General features: G+C 30.0%; 1 protein-coding gene across 1 annotated transcript in view; it reads right to left on the bottom strand.

Annotated features, from left to right (window-relative positions):
• The window catches only part of LOC132919573 (ATP-binding cassette sub-family D member 1), a 50,553-nt gene that overhangs the window by 16,931 nt on the left and 13,713 nt on the right, over nt 1-19,909 (bottom strand). Inside the window, exon 2 of the mRNA XM_060981279.1 lies at nt 3,580-3,818. Within this exon, the coding sequence (XP_060837262.1) occupies nt 3,580-3,818 (239 nt within the window). The remainder of the gene's footprint in view (nt 1-3,579; nt 3,819-19,909) is intronic.

Genomic DNA, 19,909 nt, shown 5'->3' with positions numbered 1-19,909 from the left:
TGGTATTTATTTAAAATATTAATTTTATAGTTAGTTTTGAAAATGATCACAAAATATTTGATAGTCAAATAAATTTTAACAAAAGGAAACATAGAGTAAAAAGGTTTGGAATTTATAATCTAGAACGTATCCCATGTGTGGATATGTATATTCAAATTCAATCTCTCCGTTAACAAGTATAAAAAAAATTAACATTCATTTTCTTTTTACATTTGTATCGTCAATATAGATTTTAAATAGTAAAACTTTCTTTCCTCGAGAAAATGCCCAAAGATGTTTTTACTTTGCTACGTTTTTCTATTAAGTTATAAATTAGTTTTATAATTAGTATCTATTATAATTTATTGCAGTGTTATCTAATACCGAAAATAACGTCAGTTCTACAACAAAAGCTGACTGTATGTCTAAAAGCACAATTCACGCATGTCCCAGATAATCACAAGTGCACTATAGACCCCTAACTTTTAAAACCACAATTCCCACCTAATTATTTAGTCGGATTTTCCTCAATTTCAGTTAAATATTCGTAATTAGATTGTTTTTGTTTGAATTTTGCAATAATTCAATATCACTAGTACCAGACACCAATCATGTTGTAGAATGTAGATTGTTGCACTTATGTCGGTGAAAATATATAAATGTAATAACTATAAGTACTAATAATGGTTATGTCCTTATAATAGAAATCTTAACTTTACTATCAAATTAATTTAACTTATTGAAAGTTTTGAATCGTTAAAAAACATAAATACAATGTTAATACAGTTAAAATTGAAAATTATCTATCGATAATGTATCAAAAGATGTTGAATTACCGAGAATCGACTGCAAATTGTTTATACTTTTAAAAGTTGCGTTGTTACTTATAAACATACATTATATAATATAAAATTACAGGAAAAATAGGATGGTAACTAGCATCTTATGATTTATGTAGGTACCTTTATGTACTAGGAAACGGTTTTTTTTTTCAATCACGCGCTGTGGCTTATATAATGTCACTGCTACACTCGTAAACGCATGTAACATTACTAACTATGTGTTGTAACAAACGCTAATAAATTTTTTTTTTAATCTATGATAGATGCAAAAATAAAGAAAATTGCAATTTGTGTTCAGATTTATTTCGACTAAGATAATAAAAACTACAGTGGGCGCTCTTGAAAAAACAATGGCGTTAATTAATTTTAATATATTCGTGTCAATTTAGTGGTCGAACGAAAATTAATTAATCATTAATATTAATTAAAATGTATGAAACCGGTCTATTAGTAGCATTTTGTATGAACACCATGAACCACATCATATATAGTCAAACGAATAATTTATTATCGCGGTTGCAACTTTGGTGAATGTTTATTACGCCTTCATAAACTTTGATATTGAAACTTGATTTTGTAAAATAAATTTAAATCAAACCGTTGATCATTCAATTTAATTGTTCAATAATACAATCTCTAAATTACATTAAAACTTTTATAGTTGTTTCTTTGTTATGATATGTTATTATTTAAACATTTAATATAATAATACGTTAACAATTCAAGTACACATTTTTTCTTTTAAATTTAGAATACGTAATGTTAACACAATGTCACGATGTTCGTTTGAATCATTTGTATAATAATATGTAGATAATATATTATGTCAGGCGGAATTTAGAGTTTGATAAGAGTTGAAACACGAAAAAAAAAACATTGAATGTATGATTTGTATAATATATCGCTTTGGCGTGCTATAATAAACTACGTATAATGTAAACACGAAACGACGTTATTATGGCACTCCGTGGTAAATGACACGAGTGTGATATTCAAACGAACTAGCCAAGTATTATAATACAACATACCCAAACAGACGACGAAAACGGCGATGACTCACCGCCGCGTGTAATGGCATAAAAATAAATAATAATATTATTATCGTTTAATGTAAAATGTACACAGAACCTTATCGGTATACCTACGTACGAAAAATACGGACAATATGGTAATTATATGCAGTAAGCCGGTAATAAATTATATTGAAATTATTGAAATTTATTTGTTTTTTTTTTTTCTGATCTACTAAAATCACTGCTGTAGCAAATTTGAGGTATTCGAACTCGTAGACGCGGCAAAAAAATGTATACTATTATTTTGTAAGTCCGATACGAAACAATAGAAGTACACCGGACACAGGGCCATATATAGTTTGAAGTGAATCCTTGGGGTTCAGAGGTCGTGCATTTTTTTTTTTTTTTGATTTTAATTTTTGCGTAACACAAAACGGTATTCGTTTTATAGTAATATAAGTACATTGACACACTCCAAGGTACAAGAAAACAATGTCAACCGCGGATCCACGTGGTTAGTCATATACGTCTGTCGTGGTTTTTCAACAAATATACACGCGCGCGCACACACACACACACACACACACACATATATATATGCGAGTGTTCTTTATTCGTATTCATAAATATAGACAGGTAGATACTTACAATTGCGCGTTTCACCTCGGCGTGAGACTTATCGCTGAATATTGCCTTATACGCTGTGTAATATGCCTATACTAAGCCCTACTTAGCGCACAGTGACGTAATTGTATAATACAAAACAAAACGTAATAATATTATGTAGCTATTGTTTATAATTATACCTAAACATTAAATATATTACGTTTAAAGAACACGCTCCGACGACGTTTGCTGAAGTCTGCGATGCGCGGAGATCGCGACTCCGCGTGTTCAGTGCGCGATTGCCGTTTCGCATAACCTGCAGAATTTCTTTGAAATCGTATATATTGTACAGATTATAATATAGGGATGCATCGTATCGTACGCTTATAGATATTGTATATTTTGATATTTATATGAATACAACACGAGAGATAGTGTGTAGGCGGATTTACGGGTAGCTGCGATATTCTCGAGGGTATATATATATATATAAGTCGGTAATCATAAATGATAATGTAATATTTCGTGCGAGGTATACTTATAACAGTTAAAATTGTATTAGTGTAACCCTCTATTATCGAATTTCATAAAATATGCATCATATCGTGTCTTATAGATTTAAATTGCATTGCTAATATCTATATCTATATATATATATATTATAAACTTATAATGTCTACTGAACACAAAATTGCCGTTTGGCCATTGCTATTTTTCAATCGACTTTAATAGTATATAATTAATAATTATAGTTTACAATATAAGTACAATTATCTTATTTATCATTGATATTTTATCGACAACTCTATAGGTCAAGTAAAAAGCTAATAAACACGTATACTTTTGAAGCGTGTTCGATTCGAAATTACTCACCTGTTGATACATAATATATATATATTTATACATATATGTGCATATTATTATAAGCGCGTTATATTTTACCTTAAAGTTATTTATCGTTCGACTACCATAATCATCTAATTAGAATCTTTAATCGTATAAATTAATATTGTGGTTTGTTTTTTTATAATATTATATAACAATATTGTTAAACAATCTCAAATGCAACCGTAGCATAAGATTTTTTTTTTCTCTCAACAGCCACGGGGAAAGGCCGAACAGTGGGATAATCAACTTACCTGGCACGACAGCGGCGCCCATTTGCTTGCTGCTCCTGGCCAAGGTGAGCGCGATCAGCGCACAGTCGAACAGCGGCTTGGTCAGGTGCGAGTACAGGTGCGCCACGGACGACGTGAACGCCGTGATGTCGTCCGTTAGCCGGTGGTCCGCGTTCTCGATCCGGCCGTCCATGTTGCTCACCCTATAGTAAGTTTGGTCCTTGAAGTACATACCGTACGCGTGGTTAACCAGTCGAGTCCTAGACAAAAAAAAAAAAAAAATTCATTGTCAAAACTCGTGTACGAGTATATTGTACACACACATACATACAATATGACATAAGATATGTAGGTATCGCGATATACCAGTATTTATATATACATTATATGTATTTGCAAAATAAGTGCTGTGTTTCTCCTATAGATAATATATAATATTCGTGGATTGTATAGCAAAACGGTTATACATGCAATTCAGGTTTTACGTGTATCCTCGCCCACTGATAATGCCAAATAATATCAATATAGAATTATAACTGTAAACCCGCACAATATGATAAATATTAGGTGTATATATAGTTATTATAAAAACAATAAGGATCGACATTCTTTCCCGAATCTAAAAATATGACGTGAATTTCAGCATCTTCGACTCTTAAAGTCTTAAAACTTCTTTACCGCATACACCCGGCCGGACCCTGACCATCGCTGCAGTGTACTACACACAGTCTATTATAATGGTTCAGTAGCACAACAGCAGGCGCAATAGATCTGGCAATATTTTCGGTCTCATATAAAAATTAACAAAAACTGCAGATATTTCGTAATACGCTGGTAGCAATAACAATCTCCGTCAAGTACGTATAGTTACCGTTTTTATGTCAATCACTTGACTGAGATACCTAATTATATTATTACCACGTATATTCGGTATTAACCGTGTTTAATAGTACTTATATCCTCGATAAATTCGTTTCATTTCGTAACCTGCAGTTGTGTTCCAATAATTATATACCAAATACCGATATCCAAATTCTAAACACAGGCCCTACAATTATACTTACATTAAAGCCATTTGATATTATGTGCTGTAATATTTGCAAAATTCGCAGTTGTGTTGTACATAACACAGTGGCCTATTTAGGATTTGTCTAAAGGAAGAGATATGACTAAAATTTTCGATAAAGAACGTCTTAGGATTTTATTATCTACTGGTAAAGTGATAAACGGAAGAAAGACAACTATAACCATAATAAAATAGCTGAAAAAAGAAGGGCTGATATATTTTCCTAATCTACCCCCGTAAACATGCCACTGACATAATATATGATATGCGTGACACTACCGGTCTCCGTTAAGAGCGTTTAGACTTAAAATTACAGTGTGCGTACCTCGATGTATACTTTTAGTATATTACAAGTACAATAAGGTACGCGAACTATGTTATTACGTGCGTCGGTATAACAATAGAATGTAGAAAATCCGTAGCATTTATATCGAACTACGACAACCTGCTTAGGATCCGATTTTTGCGGTATAACAATAGATATAATGTAGTTTTAGGTGGTCTACTACGTTATACGCCATACCACTAAAATACGTCATACACGTGTATAATTACGATTTAAATATTTGTATTATTCCATCAGTGTACGCGAGAAATGTATACAAAACAAATTTAAAAAAATAAAAAATATTTTACACCTTTTATATCAGTTAAATGTAGGTACCTATGTGAATATAGCGGTTTGTTTATTTTCTCTAAAATAACATTTCAACAGTAATACATTAGTAATGAACACTAGCTTAAATAGAAAAATTATAATAAAAAAAAAGTTTTAATAAACATTAGCTGCTAGTAATTATGCGATGATTATTCGTCTTGTTTTGATTAAATAATAGACCGATGAATTGCAAATATTGCAATATCAATTATTAATCGAGTTGACATAATGAGGTTATTTTTTATTTTTAGAAATACCTATTGATAAATATAGAACGAAATAATAGTTTTTGGGTTATTAATAATTTGAACGTAATGATACATGTCTATACAGTAATATAGTGTACACCATATTATAAGATGAGTTTGAAAAAAAAAAAAACACTTGGAAAAATTAGTTTTTTGCATAATTTATTGATTTAATATAGGTGCCTACGAGTATTATGGTTTTTTGATAATGTGCATAAAAGCAATTGACGAATACAACAAATTCCGTCAAAGAATCCATTATATAAATACGTTTTAATCCGGTATAAACAATTTGTGTAAGTTACGCAGGAAAACCACTTACACGTTTTCGGCAATATTCCTCGCTTACAAATCGTTTATTGTGAATCAATTGAATCGAGTATTACACGTAGGTGGTAGGTACTACGTTTTAAAAATGTGTACCTAATCTCATTTATTTAATCAATTCGAACGAGGGTATACGCACTTACTGACGGAAAAAAAAACATTTGATTTTGAATAAACCCTAAATAAAATATTAATAAAAAGTATAAATAGAATGACAAATAACGGATTTATTATTTTTAGTAAAACACATTACATTTAAAAGCAATAATAAATCATTAAAATTGAAAAATAATATTTAATGGAGAGAGCTCGGTTTACTAAAATATGATAATATATCATAGAATGTTTCATGAAAATTTAAAGTGCTCGTAAAAAAAAAAATAAAACTAAAAATTATGAAAACATTTCAAATATAAATGATTGAGTAGATATAATATATTAATATCAAATTTACTTAAAATTCAAAGTTTTATGAAAACTCATAAAAACTAAATGGTTTCTATCAAAACAAACATAAAAATAATAACGTTTAGAAATAAAAAAATAATTTTATTGTTCTTAAAACAATTAGACGTACCGAATTCAAATTTTGACAATAAATTGAGGAAAACATTTAATACAGACATTTTTTGATCCGATATTTCCATTTATTAATAATGTTAGAATCGCTTATTAAGTACTATCATTTTTATTTAATTAACAGGCCTTAAAATATATCATTTATGTTAGTAGTTGCAGGATATGATCAGAAATTGTTTCTATAATTATAGCACTCGTCTAGTTCAAATTTTAAAGTTTAAACACTTAAATAAAAATGCCAACCTTTGATTTTCGAAATGTTTGAATTGTTATAGTTATAGGAACTAACTTTTTTAATATTTATATATTTAGCTAGATACATGTTTTTTTATATAGTTCATGGTCGATGTTTTTTAGAAAATTACATCACGTCCATGATAAAATAATATTAAAAATAAAATGAATGGTAGAATTATAAACTTTTAAAAATTTAGTAGATACAATCATTTTTCATCTGGCCGGTGCTTTTAGCGTGCATTGTCAAGGCGGTGGTTTTCGGTACTTAGTATTTTCAATCAATACACGTAAAGGACTGCAAAACTAACTTTTAGAGAATTATTCCATCTGGCTTCTATACTTCTTGAATAATTGATTACTTACATAACAAACGAAAATCCAATATCCGAGAAATATATTCCTATACCCGATCACATCCTGAGAGATGTGAGCTATTTCCTCGTCTCTGTTTATCCTTCAGAAATTTCCTCGTCCAGTACACTTGTCTATAACATAATTCCCAGTCCACTTTGCCGTCAAATGAAATTTTCACAGAATACTATATTGAGCGCACTCATACGTTAAGTTAGTATTAAAAAATACAAATTATATGTTTTCATTGCAAGTATAAGCAAAAACCATAAAATATTGTTTTAATATTTTCAAACACTTCTCCATTAGACCTCACACATGAAAATAATTAGATACGGTAACGATATAATATTGATTACTTATATTTTATTAATTTGGTTGTACTACACATTGCTTTTAATCGGAGAATTCTTTCTAAGAATTTATCAATGTTTATCGATATTCGGTATTTTTCAATATAAACGCAAACCGAACGTAACCCGCTTCTGTTGCACAGTGTCCGATGGAAATGTCATTTTATTAGACTAAGCGGAAATAAAAGCAATAACAGATGGGAAAAATGTCCCAAGGAAATAGCTGTGTATATGTATGTATGTATGTAAAAATCTATTTATACGTATTATATGTATGCGTATGCGTATTGCGTATGCATAATAATATTATATCGAATAAAGGCATTATTATATTTAAAAACTATAATTATAATTGTATTGGAATTTGTAAAAAATCAAAATTAATTATTATGACGTATTATTTTCACACGCAATTTACTGGTTTACTTATAAAGTTCGCCCATTAATTACATGCTTATAACTAAAATAAAACGTATTGATTTTTGGTTTCAACAGTCATATAAAGGTGGTTGTTGTAACGTTGTATTCATATATACACCGACGTGGATATCTCGCCGAGACACGCCAATGCGTTTTAAATAATACATCAAATTTTGTTTGCAGGTAGTACGTACAATCAAGAAAACGAGTACCTATTCCTATATATAATATAAAGTAAAACTAAAAATCGTGCAATACATCAATCACTTGATCGATACGCGCTCATTCACTCTCATATAATGATAAATTGCAGGTTGTACCTTGTACGGATAATATATAAGCCTATATACATATAGTACCTATACGTGTCACGTGTATTATAATATCTACTATAGTTTATATATTTTAATGTATCTGTCTTGTTCAGAACAGTAAAATAGCATAATCTAAATAGTAATTATAATAATAATAATAATAATAATATTTTGGTGGTTTTGTTCTGCATGACGTAAAATAGTAACTATGTACATAATGTAATACACGAGAAAATATTATTATTGTTAGTGCCATAAAAAGAAAAGTACAACATTTATTATAGTTAAGTATATTAAAAATTGGTTTAGGTACTAATATTCTAATAGGCGGCCTACTATAGGTGATCGCGAATATAGTGAAATGTGTAGGTAAATATTATAATATTTTTTTGGGGGGAGATATTTGCTCGGTGGTAGAGGAGTACTCGTTGAACAGTAGTTTCATCCTACGGGTAATGAAATATTTGTAATCCATATACTCGTAATATTGTCAATATAATAATATATAGATAGTTATAATGTTTTCTTAGACACACTACTTGTTATGTAGTAGGACCAGTGACTGTCGTTTATTTTCGTATATAAACGTAATATTGTGGTTGCGTGTGCGCAATGGATATAATTGCAAAAAAAAAAAAAATTTGCTTGCAAAATAATCACAACAATTAAATTGAGAAGACAACAATACCGTAGCGACTTAAAACCATTATGTGTGCAGTCTGGGCTCATCTTCGCTGTTGCACAATACATAAGCGATTACACACACGATTTCACAATAAAATAGACAATAGTACACAGTGATACTGTACGTAGATAAACAAAAGTTCAATCATATTAGTACATTAGTACAGTTACGTTCATAATATTGTAAGCGAATCATCGTTTTTCGTAAACACTCCACGAAGGGCTGATTTTCGAAATGATTTTGACATATTTTTAGAAATATCACGCATTTTCTTTACTTTGTACAAACTGGTTTTTTGTTTAAAGTAAAATGCATATCTAAAGTGCTTATTTTATATTCAACATAATTTTTACGGTACATATAAAACACGAGAAACATATAATTATTTAATATAACACGATTAATGGTATAATTATTATAAACACACTGCTGCGGCAATACTTTAAATTAACTTTACAAATATTAGTGCGTAAATATAGATTTTAAATAACTATACTTTATTTGCATTCACTTTTTTATAATGGGATTGTAGTGATTTTTCTCGTTAAATTTTCTATTATTAGTTTTGTAATTGAATGTATTTTATCGACTACTATGGTTGAAGATTTGACTAGTTATTGAATAAATTATTAACAAAACATAATCATCGTTACTAATCAGTAAACATGCGTGTCAAACCATTCGAAGAACAAACTAATAAACGTTGAATAGTTATTACTCATAACCAAGTATATATATAATATACATGACGTATATTATATAATACACAGTTTAATGTAATAATTTTAATCTTAATTCATTTAAGAGAAAAAATTAAATATAATTGTATGCATATAAAATAAAAAAGGAAATATTAAAGTTAAAGTTTGGTCAATAACGTTTTCAAAAGTAACGAGAAATAAAATATAGCAAACACTATAAACACTCAATTATATCTACATTCTATACCAATTAAAACTTATATTATGTTTTTTTAAGAAGTCGTGTAATTTTATGTCGAAAACTCACTATAACAATAATAATATGTTATAATATAAGGTTACTTTATGTAACAATAAAATTTAAGTTACTTTCAACGCGCAGTTATTAATTATTGTTATACCTACGCACTTATTTGAAAAGAAAACAACGACGATGACACACTGCATAATGTTACACATTTTACACGTTTATTACACCGCGTGCGGAAAAATTTGAGTAATCATATTCGAAACGTGTCACCACGTTGTCATTGTAATAGAATATAATATAATATAATATTCGTAGCGCGTGTACCATAACTGCTGCTACGGATTGTCACGAAACGCGATGCGGAAGTTGATAATATTATATTATTTGTTATACAGTAACAATGATGACCATTGGACAAATGATACGTACAGCTTTAACCGAAGGAAATATCATAATCGAAAAGCATTAATCTGAGTATAAGGGGTATAATTTTTTTTTTGAAAGGGGAGGGGTGATAAGCCTTCACAACAGACCCGGGACTGCACGATTGATTTTCATCATTATCCCCCCAAAATGTCAAAATGTTCTTTTTCAAATTTAACCTATAAAATACGATGTATTCATTATAATATTAATATTATGTATAAGTATAATATAATACGAATATATTCGAATTACAGCTGGTTCGTCAGCTGATGTAAATTATAATAATGTATAGCTAATAAATAAACCTGTGTATTGTAAAATTATAAAATATATTAAATAAGCACTTAAATAAATACATATGAGTTCCACACGGCTTTTCATCAAAGCCACTACAGGATGGACTGTCACGTTACTTAGGTATATGTTATTTATCACAATACGGTCGTATCTATGAAAACATCACGGCTTGGTCTCCTTCTCTCATAAACATAAATAAAATTAAAACCGTCCAAAAAAAGAAGTTACTTTTAACCAAGTTATTTTGCTTTTAAAAATGTTCTAACTTGAAGAGTTAAAATTTGTTCTTTAGTTTTCTTAAATTGTAAATAATTAATTTTATAGTCACGTTAAGTTAATTTTTTTTGTAACATAAGCCCCATGGATTCCTAGTTAATAAAAACCAGTTTTTTTTTTTTTATTTATTTATTACAACGTTCGTAGAAGCATTATAATATTACCGAGGTCGAATATGCCACAGTTATTTTTGACCGAATACATTATATTATAATATTATATATTTTAGCATATTATTTAAGTTTCAGTGTTCGTGTAGGTACCTGCGTCCTGCATACCATGCCGCTGTATCCGGTGAACACGCGTAACGAAATCGGCTGTGTAATTATTACTATACTTTACTAGACTATGAATTATTGTTTGTGTACAGAGTACACAATATTTAAAATATTTGCAAATTATTATTTTAGGTTGCTGGTCGTAGAACCGTACAATTATTTATGTATTACACAAGAATATGTTTCAAGACAAAATGAAGCTAACATTTTTAAATAGGTATAAACTTTTAACGTGCATATTATTATGCCGATTTACATAATATACGTATATTTTGTATTGAGTTGGGATAATAAATAATGCGTTTGAGCGCTTCATAAGCTGTATGTCAACTCGGTCCTCAAACAAAGAACTAACTAAAGTATACCTACAATATTATACTGTTTATAATATACGATCAGCTTATAAACATAATACTCCACTCTGATGAGTAGGTGCCTATAACATATTTACATATATTGTTTTTAAACTATATACGTGTAATATATATATTGTGAATTTTCAAAGCTATATAATGCTATAGTAAACCCCTCGGTAGTCAACAGTCATGGTTCCTCCTAGTATTGCATTATAAATTTCTTAACTTACATCACGCGTGCTATGAATATTATTATTGGCTTTTTAACATTCAAACCGAATCCACACACTAAAATACAAATAATACCTGCAAACGGCTGCATCGTGTATGCAGGAGCAAATGTTATACTAAATTTTAGAGCGAGAAAAAGTTATTTTGATGAAATCTGATAAATATATTTCTCGTAGTATATTATATTTATACGTCATACGTATATGATGGTATATGATCAGTTTTTTAGGGTTGAGTACCACTAGCTCCCTTATTTTGCTCATGGACATTACGACGCGCATATACGTGTGATTACGACAGATAATTCGAAAGTTTCAAATAATAAATTGCAAAGATAGATTAATTGTTTATATTAATGCTAAAAATTAAAATATCACAAATTTTGCTTTATGTAAAACTGTGAAAAAGTTAGTAATACAATTTATTTTCGAAAAATGGCGCAGTCTATGTCAAAGATGTGGTTTGTATTCATGTTAACCGAAAAATATGGAGGGATGAATTTATTCCAAGTCCGACGACCGCGTATGATGGTGTTACACATTATCTACTACACACGCGTATTATGGCTGCAATATTATTGTCCAAGTTTTGAAGTATACCTATGACGTTGTATATCTACTTAAATGACCAGACGTCAATATGCAGTAACTTGTTAAACAGTAGGTAAATCGTAAATATACTATGTATACCTGCTTAAAGGTAGACGGTATTAGATAGTAGCAGTAAACATGTTTAATATTTGTATTCACAGGTATGCGCTAATACTCGTATAACAGTATACACATGAGTATACAAACATATTGGTGTATGTACGATTTGTATATTGCATAATAATAATATAAGTAATCGCAGATGTCACGTGTCGTGGGTAACTGAGCTTAGTTAGTATTAGTTACCTATTACTTATTATAAATACATTCCACATTTTTAGCTCAACTTATTTACAGGTACATCATACAGGGGGTGGTATAGAGGCTGCACAACGTTCTTAAATGTACTTTCAAAGATACATATTTTATCGTTAACAATGAGTAGTTGCAAAAATGTCTTTAATGGAAAAACAGCTCACTCACTCGTACGCACAACTAGCAATCAATCCACACCTATGGTACAGTACTAATAGTAAATAATTATTATTTTATAGATTGTGTAATAAAAAAAAATGAAGTTAAATTTATATAAAGTACCTAGTTAATTCACAAAAACGGCGCAATAATATACTTTATATTATGTTTAAATAGTGTTATTATTCTTTAAAACTTCAAGTACTTATTTAGTTTATATTTATAGGACTTTTATTAAGTACATATTTTATGACTATGACCTCTCTTTTTTTTAACCGAATTTATGATATTTTTGAATAATTATATGCTTAATATAAGCTATGTGCTGCTGTTAAATATTGAATGAATCGGTTTACGTATAATGTACACTATATAGAAATATAATAACACCATAATTACGGGCATTTTTAATATGCTAAAAACCTTAGGAAATATTATTGTATACAAAAATAACAAAAAAATTAATTAACTGGCTGGTGGCCACATATTCACATCGTAACTATATTTTTCGTATAAACTACCCTTAACCTACTCATATATGACGTACATACCTATATATATATATATGTGTGTGTGTGTAAGAGAATATACGACGTCCTGTCAGAATTTAACGATTAAAAGAGGCACGCCGGGGTATAGTATATAAGCTCTGTCGCATTACACTCGCACGACCACCAAATGAAATAAACCTTTGTACGGCATTATATTAGTAATATTACTTAGGTATATTGTACGACGTGTGCGTATTTTAATCGACCGCGGAAGTATAAAATAACAAAGGTTATATTTTTGACCGACCAACAACAATAAATATATGCATTATACGGGGTGTGTGTGACATGATCGCGGTGCAAGTGGAGTGTGGAGGTCTTTTTTTGTTTTAAAAGTTTGACGAGAGATGAGCGTCGGACGAATCACAATACACACATGTATTATTATGATGTATCACAATGACGTGATAGGTAGTAAACAATGACCGCGGCAGAAGGCAATTATTTTATTATTCTGTTTCACTGTCAACTCGATTCGGCCGACCGTGTCGGTCGGTATTAATACGATGACGTAGGTAAACGTACTTACTATGTATATTATAATACCTATGCAATATTATCGCACGCAACACGCACACGTCTACAGCATATAATATAATATTTTCTTTAGTCCGAGCGGAGTCGTCGATCGCCGGCGACTGTGTGCAGCGTATACGTAATATTATGTTATTACGATCACGGCTGTATAGTTGTAGTATTATTATTGTGGTACGAGACGGAAAATAATATCGATCGGAACGTACGCGCTGTAAATATCGATTTCTGCGCCAATCCACTTCCGTCTACCGAATACAACAATAGTATAATAACTATAATATTATTATTATAGTAATCGATATTTTATAATAATAATATACGATGGATTCGCATACAATGACAGCGTTATACATGAAAATAATTATGATTGTTATATAACTACGTGCATTTTGATACATAGTATAATATATGATGTAGAAAAGTTTTAGTAAAAATATTAAAAAAAAAAAAGATATAAATGAAATATGAGTGGCAAAAAAACACGGTGACTTCAAATCTAAATCTAAAATAAAAAATAAGAATATTAAAAAAATTATACAATTGTACAATTTTAGTAAAAAAGTTATCAAAGTAATTCTTGATTAAAAAAAAAATATAAGCAAATAAAATATACCTTTTATGATATAAGTATATATAACACTTTTATTAATAAATGTGGGTTAATTATTATTTGAAATTCGTCATTTTAGCGTTTTTGAATAGTTTAATATACGTACAATCTGATTTCTTATAACTAAAATTAATAAATATTAACAGTATAAATATTTTTGAACAGCTGTAAAAGTGATTAAAAATGAGATTTTCAAGTTTAAAGTTGTGAGATTTAAACGAAAACATAAAGCACCTTAAATTGAGTTGGAAACGTTGTGGCCATGTTCTATAGCCAATAGAAATTGGCATCGGAAACGTGACCACGATCGAAAAAAATGTGACGCATTATTTATACAATCTATAGAATTTTCAAAAGTCTGGACCGTCGAATGCAGCATCGTGGTCGAATTGTGTAGAGAACTTTTGACGAAGATTTGTACATGATTTTTATTATATATTAAAAACAGTCATGAGATTTGAAAATTTAATAAAAAAAAAAAATCGTTGCCTGTACCAATTGATAAAACACTAAATCAATAGTCAAAATTTCAAATAATCACACGAAATACAAAACGAATAATTAATAATACAGATATTTATTATGTGTATAATTTGTGTTATCATAATATAATTTAAATCATAACAATGTAAATATGAATATCGCAGGATCTCATGCTTTTTATGCACTTTGCACATGCAGATTATAACTGTAAATAGTTTCATTCTAAGTAGGCTTATATATATATAACGCAGTATTCAATAACACGAGTTCGTCGATGTCCTATAATGTAGCTTTGATAACGTACTTACGCCAGCGCTACCGCCGTACACGCGTGATGTGCCATATACCTAGTATATTATTTTATTATATTTTAGATGAAAAATAACGTGCTTCGATAAATTGTACTAATTACGAACAGGGGGCGTACACGGCTACAACATTACACTATTGACTATTGTGTATACCCACTAATTGTCGCTTGCACATGCTTTATGTATACGAATATATTATGTATAAAACTATATATTGTGTAATATTATGGGGTATATAATATATAGCTAGGTAGAACCGAATGATGTACGAACTATCATAAGAGTATCGTAAGCATGCAACGTGTGTGTATAAATTAATCTGACGATGATAATTTGTTACCCGGGAAAACAGTGTGTATACTTAGATAGTAACTATACGTGCTACGTGCATATTAATGTTATGCCCGGTGTATACGTACACGCGTTCCGTGGAGTTATGACGTATATGTATAATATATTATATATATATAGTTTGAGTATCATTAAAAATATTATTATTTTTCATACATGAACAATAAAATAAATACACTTTACGTCCTTAGGTCCATATATCTATGAATAATGTATTATGGTATAATAACTACCTTAATAAATAGACTAATATAACAATCATATAATATGCATATAGTTATCGCACGTCGACGGCAATATTATAATACGTATAAGTATAACAATGGCGTAATTAGGAATTTGCCTTAGAGGGGAAGGGGATTAATTTTTTTTTTTAGAAAACTGTAAACTATTGAGAACACTTTTGAATTATAAATATTGCAAAATATTAGTGAGTAAAACAAGGCTCGGGTCGAATCTACCCCCATCGTCGGCCTCGTCACCATCTTAATATTACGCCACTGAAGAATAATGCAATATGTACCCGTCGGTCAATCAGTGGCATCGAAAGTCGAGACTTTATTTAACCGTCTGATGTGTGTGAGATGAAACATAAAAAAGATTTCATCCTCGAAGCACTATACGTACGATACACGTGTGTGTGTGTGTGTGTGTGTGTGTATATAGTATGCCACTGCACGTGGATACTGCCGTGATCAATCGATATCGTATTATATTGTAAATTGTAATGTCATATCGTCATCTTCGAGTTTGAATAATCGGATTTTAGTTCCACAACATATTTTTATAGTACGTAGGTATATGTATATGATATTATGTTATAAACCGTATAGGGTTAGGCAATTATGCGCACAGGAATAAAAATATGTTGTACACACATGAACGGACCGAATCGCGTGATGTCGCGAGCGTGTCTGTTTGTGTTCGACTGCGTATGCAACGCATACGAATATTAATTGACGCTCGGCAATTTGTAACCGACGCCCGACGACGGCCCGCGAACGCTACAATGGCAATATAGTTTGTTTGCAGATCGCTCAAGGTCGCGAGCGTACCCGCGATCCAGCCGCGCACGACGCATCCGTTTCGCGGACGCGCTCGCACTGCGACATTTCGTACCGAAATACGTATTATACGACGTATGCGTATTATGTTACGGCGATGCGCTTAGAGACCATAATATTAATATCATTATCAACGTCATATAGTACGACGTACGTCCGTCATAACTCAACGCTGAACGTTCATTCTCTATGTACAAAAATATGCCGACCGATAATCGCCGCGCATTCAAATTTGAGAACGTAAGAAAATGTCTTAGCATACAGTGCAATAATTTTAACGGCAAAATTACAACAAAAAAAATATTAAAAATAAAAACATCTATATTAATGTTTTTTTTTTTATGCTACAGACGAACATGAAGACGATACAGATGACTAGATGAGTAACCCGTGTAAAAATTATTTTTATTATAAGTACCCACCTAATTTTTAGATTTTTATTTTTATAATATTAATTAATAATGTACTTTGTGTTTTTCAAAAACAAAATTAGCTGCATATTTCGATAATTTTAAATGCAACAAAAGTCCTGAACCCTAGTCATAAGTGTAAAATATCATGAACATATTATATAATATTAATATCGATCATCGCTGCAGTGCAAGTCGTGTTTAACTCGCCCCGTCCGGTTTATCTTGGCAATCGGCAACTATACCGTCGTTAAGATTTAAAACAAATAAAGCGATCCGAAAACTATGTGTTTATGTCTATGTCGAGTAGAACGTCATTACATCTCATAATTCTCCCGCGGACTGTAAGACGTGATCCCCCCCACGAGTGCAGGTACAGAACGACAGATTTCGAGGTGAAACACCCATCGCACCCGATGCAACCGCGGTGAGATTGCTAAAATAAACGTGGATACTATAATATAGCTCGCATAAAGCTCCGCGGGGAAGTTAAACGCATAGGCCTGCGCACGTTACATTTATGCTTTAACGGCTGCTGCCCGAATCGTCTATTATACGTAATATGCGTAGATAATGTCTAGAAGATCACATCGTGAAAACCGAATCCCCAAGTATAGCCGTTATAATATTATAGTAATAGTCCAATGCTTGAATTGTGGTGGGGAGGGGACGGAGTCTTTCTTCGTTAAAAAAAAAATATATATGCGTACCTCTTATATATTTTATATTCTAATCAATAAGACATTTAAATTTTCGGATATACATATTTTTTTACGCCCTTGTAACTCCCTTCTATTTTTTCCCCAATTCAAGCGCCTCGTAAATACGCGTATATAGTACTAATTATATAATATTAAATCGGTCGCTCACATTGGGTGAAAACTGAGCCGCTGCATCCGTACAACACCAGAATAAGTATACTAAGCACAAAAAACATAGAGAATACTGTTTCTTTTTGTCCTATTATTTATAAGAATTATTCGTTTTTTTTTTATTATTAGTATTATCAGTTTGTGAAGGTCGTCGTTATTCGTGAATTATTTTCTTAAAATCTTTTATACACACCTATACTTACCGAATTTCATGTTTTTCGTCCACGACCACAACGACCTCCAAAGCCATCATACACTGCGATTATACATTATTGCCGTACACTGCCATATAGGTACCAATGATTTTATAATAATCTATTATAAAAACATTAATCAATGTATAATGTATATATGCGTGTTGAGTTTAAAGACTGATGAAAATTGTATCGACGTATTCGCCTGACGGCATAATACGTACAGTGCTGTGTACGAGTGGCGAGGGGTCGTGGTCATCCCCTTGACAATTTTTAACGGTCTTGTTTTCATAGATAATTTATTGGTCAAGGGTGCGTTGATAATACGTTGTTATCGGTGTTATAAAAAAGTAGTGATTAAGATATTAAGAAATGTTTAAGTCTTTAACCGATAAACCTAAATGAGGTTTATGGGTGCGGCTCCTCGTGATATTTTGAGATGAATTACAGTTTTTAAATCGCCACCTCCTATGACTGAGCACAAATAATATTTAACAAGATAGATTATTCGAGCCAACAATAATTAAAATTATAATATTATTATTATACTTTATAAAGTACGTTCCAAATACTAATCCAATGACAAAAACAAATAACCATTTCGATCCATACATACTTTTTTTTATACGTTTAATATACTAACGATGATTTTTAATAATCCAATATTACATATTTCGAGGAGGGAAGAGCGTTTATGCGTTCGTTATTGAATAATTCATCAACTATTATACTAACATAATAATATAAAGTAGTTTTTAATTCCATTCACATATGTACATTTATCCGGAATGATTAAAACAATTTTTTTTGGTTTTATATTATTTCACATGCTTAATAAAACTAATACCTTAAATTTTAAATGTTTACCTAATTAATTAAAAATTCTTTTAACATTTGATTCACAATTATTTTAATTAAAATTGTATAATATATCTAAGGTACCTAACCTAAAACTTATTAAAAAGTGATCTACGATAAAAGTTCTGACGAAATTCGTGCATCGTGCTTACAAATAATATTTCTATTTATAAAAAGATTAATTTTACTTTAATTTAATATTTAATTATTGAATGTCCAATTTATTATTACAAAACAAACTAACCATCATAGTATTGTATATTTATGTATATTTTATATTGATAGTAAAAATTAATAGTCATCATTTTGGGAAAATAAAATACAAAATGTTGTAATAGAAGCAATATTATAAGCAAATATCGTACCTATTATAAAAGTATTCTGTATTCTCAAAATGTTAAATTATTTTTACTTATTTGAATATATTTTAATAATATCATTTTACATATTCCAAGTAATACGGTAATATATATAAGGTATTCTGAATAACATCAGATAAGTATTTTTAAGAGGTCTGTGAATAATATACTTATGTCTTATGTGATTAAATGTGTTTGCAACCAGTAGAAAGTACGAACGTAATTGAATTCAAACTAAAATAATTTATTGTGCTTTTCTCACGGAATAAATCTTATGAATTTATAAATACATTTTCGTTTGAATTAGTATTTATTTTATTAATTTTATTTAAAATAACATTTAGTTTGTTTTTCGATTTAACATTTCCGTCAGTCAAATATTACACTATCTGCTCGTATAATAATAGTTATGGATTATTTAGTACACCTATTAAATTTAAAGCACGACAACGTATATATATAAATATTATCAATAATTTGATCACATCTCTTATTGAAGTAATAGTTTTTATACATTGAAAGTTTTATTTGCAATTTCAAATTTGTATTAATAATATTATCTTCGTTTCGCAAATATTCCAGTATAGTTAATTCGCACGCGGCGTTTTAACGAGAGAAGAAAAAGTAGTCCAGT

Source organism: Rhopalosiphum padi, chromosome 2, assembly GCF_020882245.1.
Source record: "Rhopalosiphum padi isolate XX-2018 chromosome 2, ASM2088224v1, whole genome shotgun sequence".
NCBI classification, from domain to species: domain Eukaryota; kingdom Metazoa; phylum Arthropoda; class Insecta; order Hemiptera; family Aphididae; genus Rhopalosiphum; species Rhopalosiphum padi.
The sequence above is the reverse complement of the archived record's forward strand: the minus strand, read 5'-3'. Positions and strand labels throughout refer to the sequence as shown.